A 13,965-nucleotide genomic window follows, 5' to 3' on the forward strand; every position below is an offset into this window, starting at 1 on the left:
GCTGTGTCTGTGCGTCTGTGTGTCTGTCTGCCTGTCTCCGTCAGTCCTGTGGCTGTGCCAGTGGGCATGGGAGCACAGGAAGGAACTGTCTCTGGCTTGCAGCTGGCAACTCCATCCTGAGAGCCAGGTGCTCGCAAATCCTGGTGCTCCCACAGCAGAGGATGCCTGAGCTCTCATGGAAAACCAGCCAACCAAGGTGTTGGATGGAAGGTGTCAGTGTATTGCTACGGCTGTAAGACAAACCTGAGTCAAAATGTTTTTTGGTGCCCTGAGGACATTCCTGGACCACACTGCTCTGGTTTCAGAGAACCCTGAGCAGGGACACAGTCTGAGGGAGGTCGCTAGGACTGTGGCTAAGACAATCTGTATGCGGATTGGTTGCCTCTTGCCTCTAAACACAAGTTGGCAATGATTTACAGAAGTGCAGTTTCAAGTACATGAGGTTAAGTTGTTGATTTGGGGCCCAGATGCTGATCTTGGAGCTGTCTGCTTTACCAAATTCTGCCTCAACTGTATTGCTGCACAGGCACACTCACACAGCACTACTTTGCACAAAATACCAATTGTTACATCACAAGTGTGGTAGCTGCTTTCCCATATAAACTATTTCATAAGACAGATAAGTCTTTTAACAACTAAATTTAGCATAGAAGAGCTCATTTGGCTTACTCTGGTCATGTAAAGAGAGATAAAAGCTCTGCCATTGCAGTTGGCTTCCATCCAGTTGCAAACCAAGAGGCAAGCCTGAAGGGAGTTCTATCATATCTTAATAAAGGCAAGGCTGCACAAACAGCAAGCAGTGGGGCCCTGGCCTCAAGAAGCCATGGTGAATAGGACAGGACACTCAAGCCCTTTACAGATGTGATTTGTGCACACCTTGGTGGTGACATGCACTGGATTTGCTACTGAAAAGCTCAATTTTCCCCACTGCTGATGTGCCCTGACCAAAGCACCTCATTCTGCTGGCCCGAAGCAAAGCAAATGGGTAATGGGGCAGCAACAGCCTGTGAAGGACTGAGGTTACTTTGTAGCCACAGGTACCCACAGTACTCTGGAACCCCTCACAGAAGCAAAGCCAGGCACTGTGCCTGCTGCCAGCATCTGCAGGGCTGTATGCTCAGGCGGCTGTGCCCACGGTGGAAAGGGGCAGCAGGGAGGTGGCAGCCCCTGGTCTCATCACAGGGGTGCCCCAGGCTCCTGGTACAGCTGGCTGCGGGCCCACACTGAGGGTCCTCCTTAGGGACTGGCACTAACCATGTTCCCTTCCCCCCCTCCTCACAGGCTCCAAGGAGCAGGGAATCCCACAGCAGCTGTAGTGGCTGGGACAAGTATGTTCAGAGAAACACGGCGAGCGATTTCCTTGGGCAGCTGTGGGCCACGGACCTTCTCATTACCCTTTGTCTCTCTTCTTCCTTTTGTTTTGTGCCTGCCCCCGGTCCACCTGCCTGTCCAGCGGAGCGGAGGTACCGAGCACCCGAGGGAGACTTGCACTGACTGAGCAGCAGAGATGGGGCGAGCGCATCGCACCTTGGGACTGGCCCCAGCAAGCCAGCGATGGGTGGCCAAGGAGGAGGAAGAGGAGGGTGCCAAGAGGAGGGGAGCCCCTGGGCAAGGTGGCACCCAGTCAGGCACTGGCACCAAGGGGGTGGGAGATGCTGCACTCTCTGCTGTCCCAGCAGGAAGTGGCCAGAGCTATTGTGCCTCCTGTTTCGCTTGCTGTTAAAGAAAACCAGCTGTGAACATCAAATGCCAAGGAGCTATTAATAGGTACATGTACAGTCTGTAAAAGCAAACAAGTTGTACAATCTTTCCCCTCCAAGAAGCCATTCTTGACTGCTTCGTGGCAACAAATGGCTCAGCCCAGCCTCCTCTGCTGTGTATTTATGACGCTTGGCAAAGCTATATCATTGCAAACGTCTTGAGAAATGTGTACTCTGTAAATTGTGTTGTACTGCTGAACTGAATTGGGCTGTTCCCTCCTTCAGTCCATTGGCACCATGCAAGCACCTGCCCCCATCGGCCCCAGGAGGCTCCTGCTAGCAGCAGGCAGGGCACCCCAAGCTACCAAAAGCTCCTCCTGTAAAGGCTTTTCCTCCCCTGCCCCTGGAAGGGATGTGCTGGCAATGTTTCTTTGCTTTGAAAATGGATCCCTGCAGTGTAACCCACGGTACCGACTGACACTGCGGCTCTGCTCTGCTACCCAGGGTAAGTGCCTGGGGCGTGGGGATCACACATCCTGTGGTGCTTGTGGCTCTTCAGGCATGTGACTAGCAAGAGGATAAGGTACAAACAAGGACAAAATGGATTTATGAAAGAGTCCTCAGGTGAAATGTAAACTGATATTCCACAGGTTCAGCTATTCACAGTAAGCCTCTCCACCTGCAGGCAGCAGTGAAGTGGCTCTTAGGAAGACAGGTGTCAACTGCTGCTGCTTGTTAATCTGGGGCTGGGTGTGCTTGGGAGGAAAGGCAGCACAGCTGTCCCACCTCGATGCTGCGCACAGCAGCAGTGCTTGGGAAATCCATGCCAAATGAATGAGCTGCGAGTTGTGCTAGGAAAGAAGCGACCTGAGAGCAGCCTGCTCTACAGCCAAGAGATAAGTTCCTCAGGATTACCCTGGTATTATAAAGCAGCCAGATAAACCCTTAGGGTCCAAAAGCCCTTCCCAAGGTTTGAGACAGGGGCAGCAAGAAAGCAGCCAAGTATCATCAAGGAACAATGTGTTTCAGTGCCCACAAGGATGAATTCATTTGCAGAAGGATATGAATATTCAGTGCCCACTCCTCTGCTGCAGTAAAAACTGCTCTTTTTGGGACCGCTGCAGGAGTCCAGGAGCAGTTGTGTGGTATGGGAGGAACAAGCTAAGGGCTGGAGTCAGGATAGCTTGAGCTCTGCCACTGATATGCTGTGTGTCCCAAGGCTCCTGTCCTTCCTTCACTCCACTCACTGCAGCCCAGCTGGAACAGCAATAGGGCTCAGACAGTGCTGAAGCCTGAGTTCACATCTCCCTGGAGCATGGCCCCTGGGCTGCAGTTCCCTTCCGCGCAGAGATGAGCAGGTCTTATCAAAGGAGAGAAGGCATTTATGGGATAGAGCTGTAAAATCCCCACCTGCACAGGGGTGAGAACCACAGCTCACACACTGGAGAGAAAAGCAATACAACAAAAGCACAGGTATAAATGCTACTCTGAAGCTCTCTCTCCTAAGCAGTGCTTTTCATTATTATTTTTTTAGGGCCAGAGGAATCACCCAGCACCTTCATTCCCCCCCTGCTGCAGGAGCACACAGCATCCTGGAGGTCTCACTCGTGCCTGCAGGAGCAAAGCCCTGACCCCCTCCTCACTGGACACATCAGCTGATGCTTCCACCAGAACATTCCCCTCTGCCTCCCTTCACAGTTATAGTGCAGCAAACACCAGAAGGCTGTGGCCGTGCTTCTTGCTGATCCTTGCACACAATCCAGCTGCCAACTTGGACTTGGGCGTGTGGCACTGAGCTGGCTCCATATCATCCTTCACTTTGTGAGAATAAATGTTTTAGGTGCAAGCTAAAGAGCAGTAGTAACTGATGAAGACTGCAACTGCTTCGCCACCATCAGCCATCAACAAACTATTTTCTGCTGCTCTTTCCTCATTGTGAAAACCAGGCTTTTTTTCAGAAAGGGCTGCAATGAAACAGTTTCAGCCAGGCTCAAATGCTGCTTCACTGCTTGTCGGGAAGCACCGTCAGGTAGAGACCAAACCAAACACTTTTCTGCATTTGTAGTGAGTCATCAAATAGCTTCGCAGCTGAAGCACTGCAATGGGGAGAGCGTGGAAATGTTGATGAATTTGTTGGTGTTGTCAGTTCTGTACTTATCACAGAAAAAGGGCTGTGGAAAATGCTCGCTGTCCTGCCCAAATCCCAAGAAAGCTGCATGTTCCTCCCCATGTGCATCAGCTGCCACACATTTCACTACAGACTTTTTGCTGGACACTGCTCCTTGGCACAGCCTCTGTGCTGCGGGATGTTTTACTCAGAGCTCCGCCTCCAGGAAGACCACACATGAAGACTCACAGGGCCGATACTCTTCAGGGGCAGCTTTGTTCCATCCTGGTGTTGCATTCTCTCCTTTTTGGGATGATCCACGCGCATGCTCAGCCAGCAGAGTCTCCTCTCGCCATACCACTGCACAGCACCATGGGGGCACTGCACAGGGCTTTGTCTCACAAACACACTTCTTTTTTGAGCTATTCCTTCTGAACTACGCCTTCTACATGTCAACGCTGGCATTCAGAATGGCCCAAGAAGAGCCATAAATGCAGACAGACCTAATGTTCCTTCCAGCCCAAAGTGGAGGCTTCTCCCAGGTGCTCAGTGGCAATGCACGCATGTGGTTCCCAGCTGAGGTTTCTCTGTGTTTGTGCACACAGTTCACTTTCAGACAGTTTGGGGATTCATTGTCTGATCTGGAACTCAGCATTTCCAGCCTACCTGCATACCATTCCAAGTGACCGTGGCACCAGATGAGCTGGAATCAGTGCAACAAGCCCAGCAGGAGCCCCTGCCACCTACCACCAATCCTTCGTCCCCATCATCTGTAATTGTGACCTCTCCCTGCACTCACCCAAAGGGCAGCAGCACTCCCTTGGTATGCTTCTGCCCTAGTGAGGAGGGAACTGATGCCTGTGTGCATCATCTGCTCCCTATATGGAGTTGGTGCTGGTGCCCTGACATTCAGCCTGCATTCTGTTTCTGTGCTGGTGCCTGACCTGACCCCTGCAGTCATGGAGGAGGGCTTGTGTGTCCACTGATGTTGCCAACTGGTTGTGATGTGCTGTGTTTTGATACTGTGGATTTTTTCTCTCTCACTCTCTTTCTCTCTCTCTCTCTTTTTTTTTTTTTTTTTTTTTTTAAGTTAAATATATTCTATTGCTGTACAGCTGGAATGAAACACATTCTCTTTACGTAGCCAAGAGAAACTCTACCAGGCCTGAATTTAGATGAGATTTCTTCCCATGGGGCAGCAGAGGCCTGACTGGAGTCCTCACTTCAGTGTGGCCATCCCTGCGCTGCTGAGGCAGTGAGAGCAAAGCCCGCCCTGTAGCTGGCGGGGTGCTGTCTCACTTCGGGCTTTTCTGCAACCTTTGCACTTTGAAACGACTCTGGTCACATTCCCATATGTGAGCCAGTGCCACTGGGCAGGTGGGCTCTGGGGAGGGTATGAAGTTATCATGGTGGGGTTGCATGGGGTCCCTGCCGGGTGTGTCAGCTACCTGCAGGCTCAACTGGGGAGTTCTGCTTGGACGAGGTCCCACAGGGCTGACAGCCCACCAAAATGCAACTGAGTATTTTGACTGAGCAGTCCCTTTCTGGATGCCACTATCCAAGAGCAGCAGTGACCATTCCCTTTACTCCACACCAGGCACATTGCACGCACCGGTCAGGACATGGAAACCAGCCCCCTCCCAAACACAGGAACCTTCTCGGGCTGCTGGACCCTACCAGCACCAATCCAGACATGTTCATGGTGACAGTCATCACCTGGAATTGATCTCCACAGCTGGAGCTCACCTGGGGGCAAAATAGGAATAGCGCAGGTTGTATACGTGCTAATCTCATAAACCTTACAGTCAAGCTGTTAAAATATGCGTATGAACCCTAATAAAGCCATGAGAGGAGAAAAAAAACGATCCCAGAAATGATATTGCAGTCACAGTACGCCTTGGAGAGAGTTTGCGAGGGAGAATCAGAGCACTGTGGAGGAGGACCGAGGCTGCCAGCCCAGCGGGAGCTCCGCGTGACGCCGCGGGAGCAGCGGCGGTGCTGCGGCGCCACCTCGCGGGCTGCAGCCGTGCAGCGCCGCGCGCCCCGCAACCACGGCGGGAAGAGGAGAGCTGTGCCGTGTGTTCTGGAGACACAGCAGCCTTGATAGTATGCAAAGCCGCAGGATGTGAAGCCCGGGTTGACCCCATCTGCTGCCCTATAGCCTGCGTCACACAGGTCTCCCATTGAGGTCCTTCACACGCTGACCCTCAAGTGTACAGGCAGTTTCCAGACCATCTAAAATAAATACGACTTAAAAAACGAAACTAGTGAAGAGGTTCTGGGGAAAATGAGCCAGGAAGCTCCTGCTTAACATCTGTTCTGAGACATGAGAGCTGGAGCACCTCCCCTACCGGGACAGGTTGACAGAGTTGAGGCTCTTCAGCCTGGAGAAGAGAAGGCTCTGGGGGGACCTGAGAGCAGCCTTTCAGTGCCTGAAAGGGCCTACAGGAAAGTGGGAAGGGACTTTCATAAGGTCACATAGCTACGGTGTGAGGGGAAACGGCTATAAACTGGAAGAGGGTGGATTTAGACTAGATATTAGGAGGACATTTTTTATTGTGAGGGTGGTGAGATGCTGGCACAGGCTGCCCAGAGGCTGTGGATGCTCCTCCCTGCAGGCGTTCAAAGGCCAGGCTGGATGGGGCTGTGAGCAGCCTGGTCAGAGGGAGGCGTCCCTGCTATAGCAAGGTTGGAATGAGGTGGTCTTAAAGGTCCCTTCCAACACAAACCATTCTGTGATTCTGTGCTGAGAGGAAAGCAGCATATTGCATCACTTTTCCTCTCATCCACACACTCTACTGACTTTCCATTTTCATTGGCTTATACTGCTTCCACAGCAGGGAAGGAAGCTCATGGAGACAAGGCCAAAGGTCAAAAGGTCCCAGGATCACAGTTAAATGACAAAAGGTCACTGACTTACAAGTAATGGGATGGAATTCAAAGGTCACCACGTCAAGGGTCAAATGCCAAAATGCGAAAAGGTCATGGTGCCAAGGTCAAAAAACCTGAGTCAGTGTCAGAAGCTTAAGAAGTAAATCAGGCAAAGGTCTAAGATCAAAAGATGGCAGATCAAGGTCAGAGATCTAAATGGCAGAGTCAAGGACAAAAGGTCAAATGTCAAACAGCACATGCCAGGCTGTAGCAAAAAAGGACTGAGGTAGGAAAAAGGATTGGAATTATACCTTTCACAGTGTGAGGGAGAGCTTTCCTACCTTGCATAGGATTCCCTGGGGAGATACCGTCTTGTGCAAGCATTTGCAGAAAACTTAGCTGGTGAGAGTTAGATCTCTCCGGAGACTGAATACATGCCAGCCCAGACACTGTGCTGCAGCAGCACCACCTAGCTGTATTCTCGGAAAGAAAGCAAGGGAAGGAAAACCTGGGCTGGGAGTAAGCTCCACTTGCCGCAGGAAGGCTGCAGACAGGCAGGCACTGGATACCTCTGGGTTTCCCTGAGGTTACTCCTGAGGAACAGGGGCTGATTTTTCCTCAGAATAGCCTATTTGTGATGAGGAATTACCCCATCTCAAAGGCAAGGGCTCACCGGAACCTTCCAGAGGGGAGCAATCTCCAAATAGAGGTGTTTCTTTCTCAGCTGCTGGCACTTAAGTGAGGTTAGGGAGGGATGGATCCAGTCTCACAGGTGGATTAATTGCTTGCACCTGTGCTCCTACGCCTAGCCACGCCTCTACAACAGACGTTCAATCACTGCCACGACCTAACAGTTCCCATACAGAGTTCAATGAGCAAACACAGTAAGGTGCCAGAACCACCACCACAAAAAGACTGAACACGTACAAGGAAGCAGAAGCCCATGTTAATGATCCAGGGGGAGGTATTGAACATGCACGTACTGCTCGGGAAAACCTCTGCGTAAGAAAGATCTTTTGTATCAGGGATGTGCAATTAGGTGGAAGGATCCCCCTGTGCATCTAGTGCCAAGAATAAAGAATGCCTTCTTCCAAACAGTCCAATTTGAGACTTAAGAGCGTTTCATGATCAAGCAGCTTACAGTATCAAGCCAATCTGTGCCAACTGTGCTATTCTAATCGTGCCAGGCTGACCCAACCCAACATGCCCTGTGCTGGGTCAAGCTGCCCTGATCTGAGCCAACCCATCCCAGGCCAACCATTTCCAACCGAAGCCATACCAGGGCAGGGCAGGCTGGCACAGTGAGGTGGATCCTACCAGCTGCCTTCTACCCTCCTATCATTATTCTGCCTCTGCAGCAGCTATCTTCTTTGAAAGTTCCTATTTCACTCCTGATCAAAATTCTGTTTCACTTCTGATTCTCCATCCACTTCCACTTCTGGTTATACTCTTGGTTATACCCCCGCTTCCAGTTCTAAATCCTCTTCTGCTTTCACTTCTACTTTTGATCCCACTTTAGCATTCACTTCTGGGTCTACTTCCATTGCCAGTTTCTCATATACTTCTAGTTCCACTTCTGGTTTCAGTCATGCTTTTACTTCAAAGAAGAGCGCTTATACCAAGGCTAAGTAAAAATGGAACCAGAAGTAAAAGTGGAAAAGGGAAGAAACTGGAATTGTAAGCAAAACCGTATCCACATGTGGAAACAGAAGTTGAACAAAATGAGATCAGAAGTTAAATAGACAAAATCAAAGAAGAGGTTTGCTTCTGAGGCAAAAGAGAACTGCTAAGGAAAAATGTGACCAGAAGTGGAAAAGGAAGGTGAACCAGAAGTCAAATCAGAAATGTAATTGTAACTAGAAGTAAAATTGTAACTGGAAGTAGAAATGCAATGGGGGAGGTGGGGGTGGTACCATATCTGGAAATCAAAATAAAAGCGTAGCCAGAAATTGAACAAAAGTGTGATAAGAAGTAGGAACTTTCAAAGACAGCTGCTCCTGAAGCATAAGTCTACAATGCAGGCAGAAAGTCACTAAAAGTGGAAAGAAGGGGGCTGCTACATAAGCAGAAGCAGAAAAAAATGAAATGTGACCAGCAGTTAAAGGGAAACTGTAACTGAAAGTTCGAATGGAAACAGAAGAAATAATGGAAGTGGATGAGTAACCAGAAATGCAGTGAATATTAATCAGAAGCAAAATATAAACTCTCTAGTGGCTTTCCATTTTAACTGGCTTGTGCTGCCTCCATAGCAGGCAAGAATGATCACGGGGGTCAATGCCAAACATCAAAAGGTCCCAGCTCAAGCAACTGTGGACATGGGAGATGCACCTTGTTTCAATCAGTAGATATCATTTGTAATGAGAAACAGAACTCCATGCCCACTTTGTTTGGATAGACTGCTCAGTGCACAGCTGGCCATTCTGAGACTCAAAACTCTTCTCTGCTGAGTACAGTTAACATTTGCTTGCATAAAAAACAAACAGGAAAAAAAAATAAAAGGGACAGGGGAGAGAAGTAATTCTTCAGCACCTGCCAAATTACCCCAGAAAATGAAACACCGTGTTTGCTATCACTCCTATTTAGACTTTTGAAGATTCTGTTTGATCACATTGTTTGTTCTGCTGCAGGCTGAAATATGTCATAAATCCTAATAAGGAAAGCTACTTTATTGACTTAGGTTGAGGTACAAAGACACATTCTTACAATTGCTTTTTCTTCTCGGATCTAGTCAGTGTATTATACGAAGATGCCAAAAACGCTGGTGAGAAGTGCATATTTCTGACTTCAAAAACAATATAAAATTATTAAAGATGTGTATGGCAGCAATTAGTAACCCATGTGTTTAAGAACATTATTTATTTGTTTTTATAAAGAACCTTATCTTTAAACAAATTAAAAATACATTGAAAAGTCTCTATATATACACACAATACACGTTCAAACTTCATTTCACTGCGATGCCATGGTTCAAGCAGAAAAACAAAGCTCTTTTTCACAAACCCAGTTGCATTACAACCATCTTCTTCAGTACAGCAAACCATGCTGCCAGGTCCTCCCAAGAATACTTCATTTGTTATTTATCACCTGAACTGTTTTTCGGCCATAGTGGTAATAGCTATACGCAGATGTTACCGTTGTGAAAGCTGTGATGCACCTTTGAAGAAAACAGCTCCTGTAAGCCATCTGAGTTCAAGCACAACAGTAAACATTAACACTTGTTTGAGAGAAGACAACAAATCTGCTTCCATATCTGTAGCCTCCATAATTGTTACTGGCCTAAGAACTGACTGATGTGAGAAGCTATCACTTTGCAGCACAAAGGGATTGTTAAAAAAAAAAACACAGAAGACTTGAACTTATTTTAAGAAATTCCACAGCTAAAGCACAAGTGTTGGCTTCAGCCTCTTTTGGTCTTTTCTCAGACATTATGTAATAACCATCATTTATTTCCAAATTAGCAGCGCTGCTCTGTGTCAAAGGCTGACACCATTCAGGTGGGAGTCAGTAACAGCCCTCTGTCAACACACTGCCAGGCTCATCTATCCTATTTTTAGGTACACTCACACAGCACCCAGCTAAGTCACACCCAGCACTCCTTCACTACTAACAACACGCTAACTCTCACAGAGTCCCAGAGAATAGCAAGGTGTGTCTTTCACACATGCAGTTCCAGGTTTAGCTTTCCAACAGGGTGAAAAACACATTTGGCTGTTAAGATACAGGTTCCTTACTCCTTAAAAAGCTTTAGTGACTTTTTTTTTTTTTTTAAATGGCACGCAATACTGGATCTTCTACTCCCTTAAACTCGGTTACTACGTAATTCTGCTACTGCAGTTCAGTCTCTTGGTTGTGAACTCTTACCTAACACCTTAGGAGAAATATTGCCACTTGTAACACCTGCTGTCAGCTACAATTAGCTGTTCAGGTCTCCAGTGATGGCAGTGATACCCAAGGTGGGCATTTCAAGTGCACTGCAGTAGGGCTGTTTTCATTTGATGCCTCCCCTTCCTTCCCATAGTCTAGGAGGAATTGCTGATATTTAAAAATGCTTCAGAAATCTAAATCTCAGGACAGTAGGTATAGTCTAAAGCAAAGTAAGAAAATAGTTCCTGTCTATATTTACTGATATCAAGTTTTCATTCAGGGGTACTTATGGCATGAATATAAGAAACCTGTACAGCCTCACTTCCCACTCCCCCTCCTCTGATACTAATCTGAAGACACACTTTGCACTTGTGTACATCGTGGCTTTTCTAAAGCCTTCCTTCTTCACTGCATTTCCTGGATCTTAATGAGTCTCACACAAATTCAGTAATAATAAATACACAGTTGTTACATCAGCTAAGAATAAACATGTAAAAATTCAGCCACTGGGGTCTGAGATCATTTGAGCATCACCTTTTTGTCTCCCACAACTATTTAATTTCAATTTACTCAACTGTTTATTTCAATTACTCATTTCTTAAGAAGCATGTTAAATTATCTTAAATAACCACACTAAAGATGAAGAGATAGGTTACCATAATGTCTGTAGATACACGCTGTCCACATAATTGAAAACAGGAGCTGCTAAAGAAGCCGCCACCAAAATCAGCTGAACCGCTGTGTTCATCTGGTATAAGCAAAACAAGAAGCGTGGCCAAAATGAAGTGTATTGCACAAGGAATGCCAATATACAGTTTTGTTACTTGTTTAAATATTAGTCTGTGTACTACTAAAAAAAAAAAAAAATTAGAAAAAATATTTTAAAACTTCTTTCAACAAAACATCTCCTATGCTTGAAACCAGACGATGTCCTGATTGGTTTTCATGGTGAAAACCTTTCAGGATTTCAGCTGCCTCCAAGTCAGCTGGCACCATCTCGACACTGGACCCAGTAGTACCCACTGTACCCAGCCTCGTCCCCTCAAACTACACACTGCCCCAACTAAGGAGAAATTTTATAATATGTTACTACTCTTACCTTGCTAATGAACGTTGGTTTTAGTTGGGCTGTAGCGTAACAGGGATTAAAATACCTACTGAGTGTTCTCTGTTGGGAGAGGAAAGGGAAAAATAAATGCAGTTCTAACACATTCAGTTTGATATACATCTTCACATGATATACAACAAAAAAGCAATTACAGTACAAGAGAATTACACTACTACTGCCCTGAGATGAACTATTAGCCATCGTACAGAAGCAGGAGAAAAAGTTACCAGTAGCTCTGGCTCATTTTACTCAAACTTATTCTACAAAACACTGTTCTGTTCACAAACCCAGCACAATAAGCACTGGGCTATCCACCCAAGTTTAGGACAACCATCAGGACTAGAGGAAAATCTCTTGGTTACAACTTGTTACACGCTTATTCTTTATATATACACGTAATAGCATATAAAAAGATTCAGTCATACTAAAAAACGATGACACGTTCACAACATTTTGTTTGGTCTTACACACTCACCGGTGGAGAAAGAGTTTTGTATCGCACGTAAAAAACAGCAGCAATGAGCGCTACATCTCTCAGAATGATCATGGAAGTAAGTGAAACTGAAAAACCAAGCCAACAGGATCTAGTGAAAAACCACGTCCAAGATTAAGAAGAAAGCATGATAAAAAAGAACACAAAACATGAAGCAAGAAATAAGCACTGCCAACTTCTGAAACAGTTTTAGGCACAACTGAAGATGTTTAACATGACTTCTGAAAAGGTTTCATCTGATGGCTTTAACCTGTCTAGGAAATCTTACATGTTTGGATGTAACAGCTGGCTTTGAAGAAAGTAGCAGCAGTGTGTTCTATCTGTGCTGGAGGGAGCTGGGTTTTGTTTGAGTATTCAAAAGCAACAGATTGCAAAGCACAGCTGGCAAGCTGCTAAGAGCTAAACATGGTTTTCCTTCCAGAAACAGAAGAAATATTAACTTACAGAAGAAATATTAACTTTTAGTACAGCGCATGCAAGCAATGACATTTTCTCACCTGGGATAAGGTTTGTACAAGTTAGGCTCACATAGAGCACACTGATGAGAATTTTATCAGCCAGTGGATCAAGAGCACTTCCCAATGCTGATTTCTGATTAGCCCAATTGCGCGCAATAAACCCATCCAACTAGAAAGAACAACATTCAGGAATATTGTGTTAAAAAGCAAAGAATAAAAACAGGTGTCATATGCTGCTGTTACAGCGAGGTTTCATGAACATCAACGCAACCCAGCTGTGCATCTATGAGGAAGCCTGTCAGCAGGTCCTTGCATCCCTCCCACCCCCACCCGCATTGCATTCTAGATTCTGGAAGTCTTTAAACACTTTCAGTTCTGAATATTCAAAACAAACAAACAAAAAGCCCACAAGCAAACAAACAATTGCTACAACTGACGTTTGAAAAGGCACATCTGAAATTCACCAAGCATTGCTCTGGCGGGTGCACTGTGCACACCTGCCAACACCAGCACACCTCCAATACATGAGCATAGTGGCAATGCCCATTTGGGGATGGTCAGCACCACATCCCCACAAGGGATGTAGGATGCTACAAAGCAACAAATGTAACACGACAAACTTCATCTCCTCCTACAGAGTATAATTTCCATGTGAGACAGATTCTAAACTCCAACGCACATCGATGGGATCATAGCAACCCACACTGTACACCCCCAAAGTATTTCCAAACTCACGTCAACATACCAAATCCGTTACGCCAGCCAAAACAAAGACACCTAGTGCAACATTGAAATTTTCTTCAACAATCAAATAGCCTAGAACTGGCGCCAATCCCATCCTTGCCATTGACAGTATGTTTGGGATCGTCCACGGGTTTTCATACTGCAAAGTAAGAAAGCAAACACTTCAGGCCGGGAAGGCGGACCTCGGCGTCAATGGGCGCACAGCCGTGGCAGGCAGAAGCCGCGCCCGCCTGGGAAGCGCCCCGCCGTCGGAGCAGGGCGGCACAACTCGGCGCTCAGGTGCCCGCCTCGGCCCGCACTTCGCCCCCAGGGGAGCACGCCGTGCGCCGCAGGCTCTAAGGTGTGCGGCACACCTGTTGCGGCAGGCCGCGGCTCCGCGCTACAATGCAGGCGCTCCGGCGGCCGGTCGGCGGGACGGCCCGGGCGGCTCGGTGCACCGAAAGCGGCCCCGACCTCGCGCGGCCGCCGCGCTCGGCCCTCCCTCCCCCGGCCCCGCTCCCGCGGCTCGCGTACCGGCTCGGCATAGCGCCCGGCCACGCTCCGCTCCCGAGGTGGCTCCGGAGGCGCGGCCCCGCCGCTCCCCGCCCGCCGCGGCCCGGCCCCACAGCCGAGGGGGCTCC

The 13,965-nt window shown here is 47.7% G+C and overlaps 2 protein-coding genes across 3 annotated transcripts in view; one reads left to right on the forward strand and one right to left on the reverse strand.

Moving 5' to 3' along the window:
• The window catches only part of STUM (stum, mechanosensory transduction mediator homolog), a 37,800-nt gene extending 32,945 nt beyond the window's left edge, over nt 1-4,855 (forward strand). For both annotated transcript variants that reach the window (XR_006170764.1, XM_042829973.1), the window contains 2 exons: nt 1,282-2,205; nt 3,235-4,855. Coding sequence is in view for 1 of the 2 variants with exons in the window: in XM_042829973.1 (XP_042685907.1) it covers nt 1,282-1,316 (35 nt within the window). In the remaining variant the exon portion in view is untranslated. The remainder of the gene's footprint in view (nt 1-1,281; nt 2,206-3,234) is intronic.
• A 4,468-nt stretch (nt 4,856-9,323) lies between these two features.
• CRLS1 (cardiolipin synthase 1) overlaps nt 9,324-13,965 on the reverse strand; it is a 4,892-nt gene continuing 250 nt past the window's right edge. The window contains exons 1-7 of the mRNA XM_042822942.1: nt 13,859-13,965; nt 13,347-13,484; nt 12,641-12,770; nt 12,126-12,211; nt 11,642-11,710; nt 11,199-11,290; nt 9,324-9,832 (exon numbers count right to left, since the gene is read on the reverse strand). The exon at nt 13,859-13,965 is cut by the window's right edge and continues 250 nt beyond it. Of these exons, the coding sequence (XP_042678876.1) occupies nt 9,745-9,832; nt 11,199-11,290; nt 11,642-11,710; nt 12,126-12,211; nt 12,641-12,770; nt 13,347-13,484; nt 13,859-13,965 (710 nt within the window). The 3' untranslated portion in view covers nt 9,324-9,744. The remainder of the gene's footprint in view (nt 9,833-11,198; nt 11,291-11,641; nt 11,711-12,125; nt 12,212-12,640; nt 12,771-13,346; nt 13,485-13,858) is intronic.

Source organism: Centrocercus urophasianus, unplaced genomic scaffold, assembly GCF_019232065.1.
Source record: "Centrocercus urophasianus isolate 14NV4802_14NV808 unplaced genomic scaffold, USGS_Curo_1.0 seq_10, whole genome shotgun sequence".
In the NCBI taxonomy this organism is placed as follows: domain Eukaryota; kingdom Metazoa; phylum Chordata; class Aves; order Galliformes; family Phasianidae; genus Centrocercus; species Centrocercus urophasianus.